Here is a 14,871-nt window from a genome sequence, read left to right as displayed (position 1 = left end):
TCCTCCTTGTTTTGCAGCAGATTTTGAGGTTTCTTTGCTGCCTACTCATGTACCAGATTTCACATGAACTGCTACAGAGAAGAGGAAAACTTTACTCAGTCTTCTGGCAATCATCCCACTTCTGGGCGTTGATTTGCTGGTGATCAGCACACCACATATTGTGGAAGTATAGGCAAATTAATATTATGCAAACTATTCTCTTCTAGGTACTCTAAGTTATGTTAGAAGCAAGCATGCTTTTCCGTGTGGTTGGGTCCCAGTGTATGTGTTTTCATTTAGCAAAGATAGTGAACTCTAACTAATGCCATGTATGATTATTTCACTTTACATAAACTCATGTCAGGTGAACATCACAGGAAGAGAGAAGACTGGTATAAGCTACCAGCAACTTCTTTGTAATTTGCTGAGAGTAACACTGTGTATCAACTATCTAAGAATTAGGTAGACCTCAATGATATCGCTCCACTACAGGGTAGTGTTCTTGCATCAGTTTCATCCTTAAAAAAAAAAAAAAGCCCCCAAACTGTCAATATACAAACTGTCCACATAATCTGTCTCTCTCCATCAGTTCCTAGAGACCCACTGTCTCTTATGAGTCTTCTGAATGGTGATTTTTTCCCCAGGGGCTTGGTCTTAATTTCCAGATCCTGGGGATTGTGAACCTAAAGGACAGGTGTTATATGATACCAGCATCATTTTCAAGTCTTTAAGGTTAGGTAGTGTCTGTGAAATCTGAAAAACTGAAGTGAGAGTTCTTATTCCTAAGTAGTATATCAAAGCTGAAATGAGAGGAGAGAATGTTTAGTGGAGAAAAATGGGATGTGGAGTAGCTGTACCTATTTTCTGTAAGAGAAAATTATCCAATATTTTTGCAAATAATAATTTGGCTTTTAGTGGGAGTTCTATTAAATTTTCTGTTCCCGCAAATGTTCTGAGATATATGTAAATGTTATAGTCTAGTAGCAATTAATTTATATTAGGAATCTCTTCTTTGATATGCTGCTTCATGATAAAAATAATGCACTAACTTCTTTGGGATTTGAGTCTTCCTTTTACAAAACCCAGTTTCACTCTCTGCTGAACAAGACAAGCCTTCTTGGCTTTGTTTGCCTTCTTTCCCCTTCTCCTCTTTCTTCCTCTTACATTTTGGGTATATGGGTTTTGATATGTGTGCAATCTTTTCTTTCTGCCAGCAAGTCTCTGTACTAAGTGTCTAAAGCAGACTGCACTTAACTAGTCAATGTTTTTTCAAAGTGTAGTGTTAAAATCAAGGAGCTGAGCAGGATTAACTGGCAGATGAACTTGACAAATTGATGCAGTAGTTAGAGGCATGTGTGCTCTACACTCTTTCACTGAGGTTTCCACCTCCACAACAGCATCAGCAGAAGGGTATATGTGATTACCTTCACCACAAGCTTATGCTGAGAGAGTAGGTCTCCAGGGAGATGCCAGACTGTTCCCTGGCAGATGTTTGTTTCCTTCTCTCATCTTCACTGTGAATGAGTTAAGCTCTGACAGGGTAGCTCAGCAGATTGCTGGCCTTAACTCCCTAATTGTCATATCAATAGTGATGATGTGAGTGGGCAGTTTATTATTTGCTTTTAGTAAAAGCAACTAATCTGAGTTTGTTAAATAAGTATTTGCAAAAACCGAATCCTTGACTTCTGAGTTCCTGTTTTAAATGTTCTAATTAGTCCATGGCTTTAGGTAATTAATAGTTCACATGCACCATACTTATGGTGTCAGAGTAAAATAATTACCATGTGAGATTGCTTCCTAACACTGTTGCAACAGACAGGGTAATTTCCCTGAGGAGAAACACTCTTATTAGTATGTATTGGTGTTACACTGATGGAAAGCTGGTCAGTTTTTCCAGGTGCTTGCTGCATGTAAGAGTTGTGTAGCTGGAAACATAAGATTTGACAGCTGCTCGTAAATCAACAAGTGAGGTGCTAAATGCAAACTCATGGCCTATTAGCAGGAGATCAAAGACTTCAAGAGGAAAGTACATGGTTTTTGCTCATTTCTTCAGCAATTGCTTCTTTACTTTTGTCTTTATACTATGTAGGCAAGCATTGCCAATGATCCTTGGTCCAGCTGGAATGTTGGGAAGTCTGGGAACTGGGATAATGGAAATGCTATTGACAGCTGGGCGACGAAACCTGAAAGTGCAGCTGGCCAGAGAAACAGTGCTTCAAATAACTGGGAGGCAGCAACAGCATTTGGTCATCCACAGGCTTATCAAGGACCAGGTGTGCTAATAATGCTCTTATTTTTTTAATAAATTAGAGTAGGTGGACAGTAGAGGTAAGAATTATTTAATCTTTCATAACTACAGAACATGGTTTATTAAAAAAACAACGAAACCAGTTTCCTAGTAGCACATTGCCACATGGGTAATCTGAACACTAAAATAATAGTGTTTTTGAAAATGAAATAAATTTTTTTAAAATCAGATCAAAACAGACACATGAAACTTGTATGGAAATCTGGCAAACCAAAGTCTTATGTGTACATGATCTATTCTCAGGCATGCAGTTCATCTTGCATAACTGGAACTTTTAAACATCCTTGAATATTTGCCCTCAGGCTTGTGAAGAAGTAGTCTCTTAAATACTTAATTTGAATAAGTGACTAACCTTTCAGAAGGCTTCTCTACTTTTTGTAGTAAAAGCCTAAATTAAGAGGTGAACCCGTAACTGGGGAATGCTAACTTGGATTCTGTGAGTATGGAACCCATTGAATTAATCTTAAAACACCATCATCTTTTCTTTCTTATTTTCTTTTTCCTTTTGCTCTCCCTCAATGGATTTCTAGTGTACTGCTTTGCAGGTTGTATTTGGTGGGGACAGTGGTAATCGAGGAGGAATCATAAAACGGAAGGCTGAACTAGATCTTAATATATTTACCTCGTTGATTATTTATTTGAGTGCTGAAGTACCTGGTTCTTCTTATGAAGAGAAATTATTTAACTTTCTCCTTTTCCCTATCCCCTTGCCCCCTCCTGTACTTCAGCAGCTGCTGATGATGATGATTGGGATGATGACTGGGATGACCCAAAATCAGCTTCACCGTCTTACCTTGGTTACAAGGAAACTGAGGCATCAGAGGCTGGGGGGGTCCAGCGTGGAAATTCTCGTGCAGCTGCTATGAAGTTACCACTTAACAAGTAATTGAAAACGCAGGGGGAATGTGTATATATTGAAGAGGACTGGAATTTGTCAAGATGTGTGAATGTGTGACATTCAACCTTCTTGAAATATGCAACGTAAATGTTTAAATTTTGGGTTAGAAAAGAAGATGAATTTGTAGTTCCGCGTACTCCATGAGCGATCAGAGGACACGACAGATCCATGAAAGCTTGAAAGTACATGACAAAGTTGTATAATTTTTAAAGGTGTTATACAGGCAAAGGACGCTTTCACAATGTCTGAACTTCTGGACCTACTGGTCTCTAAAATGTAACTGTCTTTGACAGTTTGTGTTCTTAATGAAAAGGAAAGGTGATGGATGTCTTATCCATGCAGTAGAGACTGATCAGAGATGCTGCCCCAGAGTTCCTGAGCAATTTGAGTTTCCAGTGGGAAAAGGTTCTGCTCTACTGTGTATCATCCAAGTTGATTCCTCAGCCATAGAAAGTTTGATTATTATATAAAAATCTTCCAGTAGCATCAAGCTTTGTCAGGGCTATACTAGCATTATTTTATGTTACAACTTAATTTTTGTTTTCTAAAACTACTGTTACTCTTAGAGCTACTGTGTAGTAATCTCTAAGTGGATAAAAGCAGAGTGGAAAAAATCTTAGAATAATGGTTCCCTGGGTGTGTAACGAATATCAACTGTCTCTTCATGACTATTTGTTAATTTTGTTCATCAGTGGATTTTTTGTCCAATGTTGCAAGCGTAACTCTGCATCATTGTGGCATCTACTTGTAAACTCACAAAAATGCCTTATTTAAGAGTGTTATTTTTCTGTGAAGTAAGTCCCGTTTTACTCCTCATGTTTCTGCAAGCAGGCAGTAGGTTGGCAATACTTGGAGGGCTAATTATCTTCCTAATTAGAAAGAGCACTACAATTTGCTTTTTATAAAGCTTTTTATGAGACTTCAAGGACATTACAGTGATTTTTGTGCAGATTTCTTTCTAATCGGTGGATAAATGATTTGAGATAACTCGTTGATAAATCTGCTGTTTATCATTCTTTCAGAGGTTTTACTTGTCATAATATGAAATCTCAGATGCATGAGCATCTGTGTGTGTGTGTGTGTGTGTGTATTTTCAGAGACGGTGGGCTGCAGGGGAGTGACAGATGTTACTGTGTGTCTTCCTATTATGTTTGCTCTGATGGACTGCAGAGCTCAAATAGCACTTTGCTCTGCAAGAAGGGGCCCGTATTACACACACACACACACACACACACACACACACAAAAGAAAAAGCTGCATGTCAGTAGCTAAAAGTTTTCTGCTTTTTTCAGGGTAAATTGTTGGTTGTTAAAGTAATTCACATTAATTCTTTTCTATACCTGAGAAATACTTAGGGTTTTTTTTTCCCATAATGGCTGGTAATTCTGCATATGTCAAATGAAAGATAATATGGAATAAACTTTTCACTTTATTTTATTGTTAGATTTCCTGGATTTGCAAAACCTGGAATGGAACAGTATCTGTTGGCAAAGCAGCTAGCAAAACCCAAAGAGAAAATTCCCATAATTGTAAGTTGGGGACATGTGTGTAATTTTTCTGTGTGGGTGGTGTGCTTTGTTTTGGGGCTGGGGTTTTTTATTTGTTTGTTTGTTTGGGTTTTTTAATCCTCCTCATCCTTCCCTTTTTTTCCAACTGAACTTTTAGACTCAGGGTTGCTATATGTATTTGGGTCAGAAGAAACTGACATTGAATATATAATTAGAAATAGAACTGTCATAATAAAACAGGTAAGTGTGATGATGATGATGATGTTTATTATTTTCAGTACTATGGTCAGGTCGTTTTCTGATCTAAAAAACAAACTCTTCTGGATATATGCTGTTTTGTGAAATGTGGTTGAAATAGCCCTGGAACTCATCACTCCTTTGCTATTTGGGAAGAATTGTAAAATACACAAGATAAACTCAACTGTGGTCGATCATCCCTGGTTGCAAGAAACTCCTCTATTTCTGGACTCTCAGTCTCTCGCTGAAGTCAATGGCAACTGTCAAATGAAGAGAGAAGATATTTGTCTCCTTGTTTGCAGCTTGTGCAACATGATATATTTAAAGATAATATTTGCTATTTCTTACAGATTGGTGATTATGGCCCCATGTGGGTGTATCCTACCTCTACATTTGACTGTGTGGTGGCAGATCCCAAAAAAGGTTCTAAAATGTATGGTCTCAAGAGCTACATTGAATACCAGCTGACCTGCACTGTAAGTGTATCTCAAACAGGATCTTTTGTCTTGCAAATATGTGTCATTTTTACACATAAATAATACAGTTTGTGTGACTTGGTAAGAGCATCATAAGAGTAAGTGGTAGTTGTCATACTTTTTTTCCACAAAGAGTAGTGCTTTGTTCTAGCATTTCAAGTTCATCTGTAATAAGGCTCTAAATCATAAATTGTATTTACATTCCACGTAGTTACCATTCTGGTCATGTTTCATGTCACCATCTGTAGATGTCTGTCAAAGTTCAGAGCTGTGTTTCTCTTACAGAACACTAATCGGTCTGTCAACCACAGATACAAGCACTTTGACTGGTTGTATGAGCGGCTCCTGGTTAAATTTGGATTAGCCATTCCAATCCCTTCTCTTCCAGACAAGCAAGTAACAGGTAATATTCATGGTTGTGAATTCATGGAATGGGAAATAAGGAGATCACTTTTTTTAAAGTTCAGTTATTTCTTACTGTTTGTTTTTCCCATTACTTTTAAAGAAGGTGTCCAAAACCCCAACCTTTCATCATTCAAGACTTATGATGAATTGTTATGGCCAATTGATCATAAAAGATCAGTACTAAGAGAATAATTTCAGAAGTCAGGTTTAATTATCTAGTCCAGTGATTAAAAAAAAAGGTAATTAAAAGCAAAACAAAACAACCCTCCCTAAATACTACATAAGATAATATTTATTATTGGAGAGAAGAGATAACTATTTATGCTGCATATTTGCTGATTGTCTGGACAAATGTTTTTAAGTGGAGTTTTTTGGTCTGTTCTTTTGGTTTGGTTCTTTTTTTTTGGGGGGGAGGGGAAGGGGTACATTGTGTTTTATATTGTTTGGGTTTTTTTCTTTTACATTTGATTGCACATATGTTACATTGTCAGAGCTTTGAAGCAAAGCTCCCAGAAGAAAGGGAGCATCCCCACACACACTGGCTTTTTCACTCAGAAGTGAAATGTTGCAGTGTTTCTCCTCTTGCTTGATTTCACACTTGATTTAGAAAGCATCTTTCATTTGTATAGCATTCTGCTCTGGTTTGATGTCAGTTCAGCTTGACCAAACTCTCTGAAGCTTCTGGAAGTCCTTTGTTCTGACTTCAAGAAAAGTGGGATTGGACCCTTTAAATGCACAGAAGTTCAGTCATTGCAATAGAATATGGCAATGCCTATGATTTTCAGAAGTCTCTGGCTTACTTTCTACAAGGACATTCTAGAATGCAAGAAAAGAATGGACACCTGTATAGGATGGAATTGCATTACTTTTGCCTATTTCCTCTTGTATGTTTTCTGGTAAGAGTTTTTATACAGTCTGTAAGACGACCAGCCAAAAACAAACATACAAGTGCTGGCAAGTTGCCAACCACGTGGCTGTGGGCATCACTGAAAATGCAGCAGCTCTGCTGTGTTTAAAGAAAGCTAAGCATTGATGAAGTTGCTGGGATAAATGCCGAGGAAACTGAAAAGTGAGGAAGTGACTTCTTCCCCTTAGCCTCGTGTTTAGAATTGACCAGCATTTTTATTTAAACATGTGCATGTGGACTAAAAGGAAACCAGAAGACCTGATGGGGTCTCTAGATTTCGTTGTTACTGTAACTTAAGAGACTCAAGAGTTTGGCATCACAGTTAAATGTTGCCTGTGGATTTCCGTCTTTTGGAGTCCGTGGGAGAGAGTAACTTCCCTCGCGCTAAAAATGAAAAGAAAAGCATGTCCCTTTTTCTGAAATACTACAGGGATACTCTGGGGGAAAATGGTGCTTATCTTTCTCTGTGTTTAGGAGGCTTCTTTCCGAAGATTGTCTAGAGAAATATTTCTGTCTGTTGGTCTTGAGGAAACAAGACTCTTTACAGACTGACTTTGTTAGTGTCCTGTTTTTGCTGCTGATGATTTACTGAATGACCAGCATGTAATTTCCAAATGTTACTGTTCTGTTGCTTTGCATTCCTTGCAGGAATGCTGTGGAGATTTCTGTATAGGTTAAAGATGAAATAAAGTATTACTGAAGGGTATATAATGATGATTTTTTTTTTTTTTTTGCTAGTTTGCAGGAAAAGGACCCATACCCAAAATTCATTTTTCATTAGTTGTGTTCTTTATTTGCTAGTGTTGCTAGTTTCCATATTTGCAATAAATATAAATAAATAAATAAAACCAAACCACAAACAACCCACCCTTGTAGAACTGCTGCCATAGTAACTATACAGTAGAATTATATTGAAAGAGTACATGCGTTCAAGGCTTGTTATCTGTGCTGCTATGGAAATTAGAAGAGTTGGGTGCTGGGGGATCCTCTCATTCCTTTCAAATACATCCTATTCACTGTATGCTTTAGAAGTCTGATGTCATGAATTTTTTAAAATTATAAAGGATTCTCTCAAGAAGACAGTTTTTGTTAAAACTAGAAGGTTCTTACAAATACACAGTGATGATGCACTACTGGTTTTTAAAAAAGTGGTTACTTTTTTAGTTTGTGTTAAAAATATCTTTACAAAAAACTCAGTTACACACTTACATGTATGTAGACAGTTTATGCATATGATTTATTGAGATTTTTTTACTTTTTCCCCAATTTACCTATAGGGAAATATATTTATAGGACGTGCTGCTTTTTTAAATCTGTGATTTGATTTGAACAGTCTAATTTCAGTGCTTTGTTAGCTAGTACATGACAACTTGTAAAGTAATTAGCTCCTTTTTCTGCAATGTTTGAGCCTTACATTGGCCATGAGTTTATCAGACTGTATCAGAAAAATATCTGCATTCCAAGCCTGTGGCTAGTTTCCCTCTTGGTCATCTGAATACCTAATTTTTCCATCCAAAAGTTTATTGGGTTTTTTTACCCAAAAGTGTATTTGAATTGTGGGTGGATGTTATGGTTTTTTTTATATTTCATGGCAGTCTTAAAAAGGAGGACTCTTGGTCAGTAATGACTATACTGTAATTTAAGGTTGTTCTGATTTGTCAGCAATATATCCTTCTTGTAAGTTCTGAGTCATTAAATGGTTAATAACTCACCAGATGAATTACAGGTTCCGTTTCAGTTTAAATTAAAGAAAAAAAATTGAGGGTGCTAGAGTAGAAATGTAATAATAATTGCTCAATATATAACAGGGCGCTTTGAAGAAGAATTTATCAAAATGCGTATGGAGAGACTGCAAGCTTGGATGACGAGAATGTGTCGCCATCCTGTTGTCTCAGAAAGTGAAGTTTTCCAGCAATTCCTCAATTTCCGAGATGAGAAGGTGGGAGATAAAGTTCATACACAGACTGAGGCAGTGCTGTCCCCCTCAAATTTCCCTTCAAACCAAGAGTTCAGCTCTGTAGTCGCCTTGTTTGCCTCATACTGCCCCTGTGGGCAGTAGTGACAGGCTGGAAACTGCTGCGTTTCCCAACTCAGCTGAGTGATCAAAACAAGGCATAAAGTTGCTCATGTGAAATTCTATATACCATTCCAACAGAGCTGTGCTCTTCAAAGTAGCTTTATTGCCAGTCTTTTAAGGGACAGTTTGTGTCCTCCATCAGAGGACAGAATAATACATAAATACTCTTTTGACTGTTGCCTTGCTCTGTCTCTGCTGGATTTACTAATCACTGTGATCCTCTGAGTGGTACTGCTCTGCTAACAAAAGCTACTTCATAGTAGATCTAGGTTGTGTCTGATCCTATATTGTATCTAAAAAAAAACCCCTCCCTCAAAACCACAATTTTTCACTGAAATGGGTTGTCAAAGCATTATGCTGCAGTCTGATATAAAGAGCCATTTTTTTATTACACATACACATATTTTATTTTATACTTTTTTTGAGAAAGAGGTTTTAATATCTTCACTAAATAATAAATAAAGTAAATAAACCTTCAGTAAATAACGGTTTCTTTATGGTTGAGCTCCAGCTCTGTTATAAATGAGGAAATAAACAGGAAAACTCTGCTTCTTTCTCCTCAAAATAATCACACTTCTAAATACACATAGATCTTGCTGAAAGAGTAAATTATCCAATCTGGTCTTAAAAACCTCTTTTGTCTCTTTTTTTTTTTTTCTTAAGGAGTGGAAAACTGGAAAGCGGAAGGCAGAAAAAGATGAAACTGTAGGAGTCCTGATCTTTTCTACAATGGAACCAGAAGCTCCTGACTTGGATATGGTAGAAATGTAAGGCGGTTTATTTTTGCATGGGCATTATGTATCTGGGTATACAACTGATACTGAGCTAAAACAAAACTCAAATAGTAAGTGTGCACACATATCCATGGATTTGAAGAGATATTCATCAAGGCAGAGTTGAGAAATTGTTTAAATATGAGATTTTCATATCAAGCCCTCCAAAGCTTGGTGGAACTCCGTGTGATGTCTCTTTGACTTCAGTGTCAGAATACTGATCCTAAAACAATTTATGTAAACCTAGTCGATGGAATAGTGTACTATCAAATCCTACAGAGTTATGTTTTATATTGCCATCAAAGAATATTTTGATCTCTAATCCTCCAACAATAGAAAAAAGTGCTAGACTTACCAAGTAGCTTAGGATAACTGTAGGTGGACCAATAAGGAAAACAGTGTTTCTGTAAAATAGTTGTATATATTGCACTCACAGTATGATTCTAATATCTGTAATCCATGGAAAGCTATTAAAAATTAAAAGTGATTTAAATTACCAAATTTCATTTTAAATGGGTTAATACATTTTTTGAGATATCCTTCTGGAAGTTCAAATGGATATATTTATTTTATATATGTATATGTTGTACATTTCTTAATGTATAGTTCTCTTGGTGATAGACCTTTGGGTTTCATAGTGCGAAAGATCGGATTTATTCTGCAGCCTTTATTTCACTCCTTTAGGCTTAATAATTTTTCTTATAAGATCTGTAGTATGCATGACACACATTGCTTGCTGTTGTAGAACACAAAACCTTTGTGTCGATAAACTAGATAGAAGTTTTTATAGTAGCAAAGCAGTAATGTACCTACAACTGGAAATATCACAGCATAGGCTTTATCCAAGTAATTCAGTGCATATTAAGACAGGTATAATAGCTGTGTGGTAGCAGATCTGTACTAGCTAAAAACATGGACATTTTTAGGTCACTTCCACTTTGAACATGAGGATTTCAAACTTTACTTTTCCTAAGTGGTGTGGTTTATGTATATCCCAGTGGCATAAAAGCTGAAGGGGTGAACGAGAAGGAAGATTTCATGCATAGGGTTTAGAAGAGAGTATGTACTACATACAGAACCCTGGCAGAGAGCAACCAGCATATGGTCTGCTAAACAGTTTGTCCTCAAATAGGGAGGGGAGACAAGCAGCCTATGGGGAATGCTCACCAGAGGGTGTGGGTTCCTGGCTGGGGCTGGCAGCCTGGATTGGTTCTGAAGACCTATTTCCAAGCAATTGCAGGGGTGGCTGTAACATCTCAAATGTCCACAAGGATGAGTGCAGTTGAAAGCCATTACTCCTGTAAGTGGACAAACCGTCTTGTTCAATAGTTCTTAGGTTCTTCAGTGCAAAGATATTATTTACTGAAACAATTTTGTTAATACTTTGACAGTCCTGTGTCATCCTGGTTTTGATTGAAGGGTGATAACCCTGTGCTGGTTCATGAGCTCTTTCTGTGATCATGATACCATAAAGTATGAAGTACAGAAAATTAAAAGATGTTTTGCTATTGGGATAAGGGGAGTAAAACAAGAGTCTCTTGGAAAGCCCAGGTACTGTTTCTGTGCAAATAACTCTTTGTGTAGGGTTTCCAGCTGAGGAAAGATGTGCTGGTGGGGAGGTGGGAACCTCTTAGTTGGTTGGGCCACTGGAGCTGCTGCCGAGGCTCTAGGGAGTTGCTCAGTGTCACCTTGCTATGAAAGCTGTCTCATGCTGCATTTGGCTGAGAGTATTTGTAAGATCTCATGCAGTTTAAATAACTATCATTGAAAATTATAAATGCTTAGTTTTCTTCTGTAGAGTTCACAGATCGTTACTGTGTACACAGAGCTGTGTTAATGGAAAACTTTGATAGCTGCATGAAAATATGCCTAAAGAAGAGTAAAAAGGCACGTACTAGTTCAGAATTCTCTTTTGAGCATCACTGATTTTTTTTTTTTTGCTCCCTATAATACAACTCAGCACAATGGTATTGTCAATATAATATCAAACTATGCTTATATGTTTCCCTGGGAGAACTGCTACATTACTGTTATTCACCTATAGTAGACTTTCAGTAAAACATCTGGAACAGTTACTTTCTTAATGTTTTTTCATTGTTGTATGAATTTTACTACTTCTGTTACTCTAACATGTAAATCCCAACAATGTGGGGTCCTTATATTTAATTGTTGAGTGCTCTAGGCATGCATCATCCTCAGATTTTGCTGTTCTGTTATGATTTGATCTCACTGGGGAGGATATTTAGGTATTTAGGCAGCAGCTTTTCTTTTTTTTTTTTTTTTTGGAAGGTGCCTAACCATAACAGGAATGATAGTCCAGTACCTTGTCTCTAGCAGAGGGTGAAAAATAAAATGAACAATGCCTCTATCTAAAGAGGGGAATTCTGAACTCAGTGAAATGGCAGAGATTTGAAGGAATTTATTTATTTCTCCGATATGTTTTTAAGACCTAGTTGACACTACTAAACATTTCAGTATTGTGTTTAAAGTTAGCATTATGCATCTATTAAACTGTTTTTTGTTTCTGCTTCCTTAAAATGCCACAGAGAACAGAAATGTGATGCAGTGGGTAGGTTCACCAAAGCAATGGATGATGGAGTTAAAGAGCTGCTGACCGTGGGACAAGAGCACTGGAAGAGGTGTACAGGGCGTAAGTGTCCTTCTGAACTCAGCAGTCATTTCTGTCTTGATTTTTCTCTGGTTGGTTTGGTTTTTTGTTGTTATTGTTGGGTTTGATGTCTATAATTCAAGGCACATCTTAAAACTAAAGGAAATCCTAAATTATAATGGGAATTGTGCAGCATTCTGGCTGCTTTCAGTGTCTGAGAGTATAAATTGTGCAAGTTTTTTGTTGGTATGTTTGATATGGGTTTTTTTGTTGGGTTGCTTTTTTTTTTCTTTATCTCATAAGAGAAATATCTGGTCCCTGCCCATAGGTTTAAAAATATTCAAAGTTAAATAATTCTAGCAATGTAGCTAAAGCCCTTGTAGGATGTGTCCACATATATTTGTCATTTATCTACATTTTAGTGACATGGGCAAAGTAGACTGTCTATCTGATGAAATCATAAATAATTGCATCTTATTAACCCCTTATTTAGGATTATTGCATGCCAGGAGGAGTGATTTAAAGATGAAATGAGTTTAAGAGAAAAAGAAAAGAAAAACCAACTTGATTCTAACTTAATCTTTAGCCCAATTCTTTTTTTTTCCTATCTTGTCTCTTCCTTCCCACAGATATTTAGGGTTGCAGAACTTCACACCAAGTCCCTATGACTCTGCCTGGGCTCTAATTTCCTAGTCCACAGCAGTGTTCAGTGTTTGTGGCCACCACAAGGCAGCTATTGAAAGGAAGCAGGTACTACAGCTGAGGATCATAATAAGAAACACTTCAGGGCAGGCTGTAGTGTCTGGCAACCAAAGATCTATCACATAAATCTCCTCAAATCTCCTTAAGTTTTTTCCCCTCCTTTTAACTCCCACAAAAAAACATTGTCCCCAGACTTTGGAGTAAGTACATCTCCTGAGTTATCTTTTTGCCTCTTTCTAATCTAACACTGCAGTTGAATATCTGGGGCTGACCAGAAAGGATGGGAAGTATAGAAGCCCCATCTCTTGTGGCAGTGATTACACTAGACTTGAGCATCTATAGGATGTTAACTTTAAATTATTTATGTTTCCCCACTTTGAATGAGAGGGTTTCCTTCTACATGTCACTGACATTCCTGCTGGTCAAAAATAGTCTAACACATTACAGAGCTCTAACATGGTACAGATCTTGCTTCATTAGGAAATTATACTGAGAGGAAAGTGGAGAGCAGGGAAGGAATAAGGTTCCTCAGATGAGACTAGAAAAATGGCATTGCTTTGCAGTTATAGAAGCAATGATCAAACAAAGGGCTGGCTGTGACTTGTGCTTACAGTAGAAATTCAGTATTATTTTAACCACTAAAATCTTCCTACACTTATGACACTAGTGCTTAAGATATTGAATGACTCTTCTAATACTTACAGCTATTAATTAGTTAGCATAAATGCAGTAATACAATTATGATTGTGTCAAAAAAATTAACTTTTAATTTCCAGACATTCATACTGAATACAAAAAAAGAGACAAGTAAATTGGGACATGCAAAACTGAAGAATTTTATTAGTCTCTTAGATTTTAAGTTCCCTGTCAGCTCTAGTCCTGACTCTTAATCAGAAGTATTTTTGGCACTTCCTGAGCAATAATTACGTACCTTCCATTCAATGATATTTAAAATTACTTGCAGTGGAAACTTCTTAAATGCAAGTGAAAAGAAACCAATCTTCACTGAAGTTTACGCTGGGAATTCAGTAACAATTTAATGGCCGATAAGAGAATTCTAGTAGTCTGAATTTTACTTGTTGTATAAGACATACCAGTTCTCATAAATAGTCTAACTTCTGGACAAGAGCTTGATCAAAGATAATCAATAAAATTGTGTAGTTTGGGGGGCTTGGTTTTTGGTTTTGGTTTTTGTGGTGTTTTTTATACCACACAAAGGGGTTCTTCTGTAAAAATCAGGTTGTAATTAATGCTAGGGCAGTTAAAAACCTTCTATTTACTTGAACAGTGTACCCTCTGAATACAAATATTTAATAAGAAAATCCACATCTACTTGGGTTTTTTTCTGCTAGCATAGGTAGCTTATAAAAAATTGCTTTCGCTTTTCAGATTGCTTTTTAAGCTTCTGGAGTGGTGCTGTTCAAAGTGTTAATAATGAATGCATTCATAAATCACAGCTGATTGAGTTAATTGTGATGAAGCAATTTATGCATGCGTGTTCAATAAATAGATTATAAAAACAATTTTATTATTCAGATACTTGCATTAATTTTTATCCCTAGGTAATCTTCATTTCTGGTGCCTTTAAATATAAAATTCATGATTTGAGGAGAGTTTAGACATTATAGGTCTGTATAATAATCTCTTCTCTTAAAATCTCCGTATCATGCTCCTGCACTTCCCCTCTTCCCCCATGAGGGGGAGGGGAAAAAAAATCTCACCAATTGCTTAGGAGGACTGAGCTAGGAGTGCAGTGAATTTTTTTTGTTTTCTAATAGCATTCCCACACTGTTCCCCTAACTGTACCTTTCAAGAGTACAGATTGCAATTTCTTTATCCAGTTTTGTAACATGTGTAGCAGGGGAGGGGGTAAGAACATGATGGTAAATGTGTCACTAGAGGAAACATGAAACTTGGTTTTGACATCTGCTTCTATTAAGTTTTGGAAATGCTGCAGATTTAATCTCACTTACCCTTATGGGTTTTTTGCTTC

The 14,871-nt window shown here is 36.9% G+C and overlaps 1 protein-coding gene across 4 annotated transcripts in view; it reads left to right on the top strand.

Moving 5' to 3' along the window:
- SNX9 (sorting nexin 9) overlaps positions 1–14,871 on the top strand; it is a 59,143-nt gene that overhangs the window by 32,739 nt on the left and 11,533 nt on the right. For 3 of the 4 annotated variants that reach the window (XM_027633861.1, XM_027633857.1, XM_027633859.1), the window contains exons 5-12: positions 2,069–2,252; positions 3,016–3,169; positions 4,630–4,714; positions 5,281–5,406; positions 5,692–5,809; positions 8,527–8,657; positions 9,459–9,562; positions 12,115–12,218. In XM_027633861.1, coding sequence (XP_027489662.1) covers positions 2,069–2,252; positions 3,016–3,169; positions 4,630–4,714; positions 5,281–5,406; positions 5,692–5,809; positions 8,527–8,657; positions 9,459–9,562; positions 12,115–12,218 — 1,006 coding nt within the window. The remainder of the gene's footprint in view (positions 1–2,068; positions 2,253–3,015; positions 3,170–4,629; positions 4,715–5,280; positions 5,407–5,691; positions 5,810–8,526; positions 8,658–9,458; positions 9,563–12,114; positions 12,219–14,871) is intronic. The other variant, XM_027633860.1, reaches the window with a different exon arrangement.

This window comes from Corapipo altera, unplaced genomic scaffold (assembly GCF_003945725.1).
Source record: "Corapipo altera isolate COAL_440 unplaced genomic scaffold, ASM394572v1 2b, whole genome shotgun sequence".
NCBI lineage: Eukaryota > Metazoa > Chordata > Aves > Passeriformes > Pipridae > Corapipo > Corapipo altera.
Note: the sequence above shows the minus strand (reverse complement) of the source record. Positions and strands in the feature narration are given on the sequence as shown.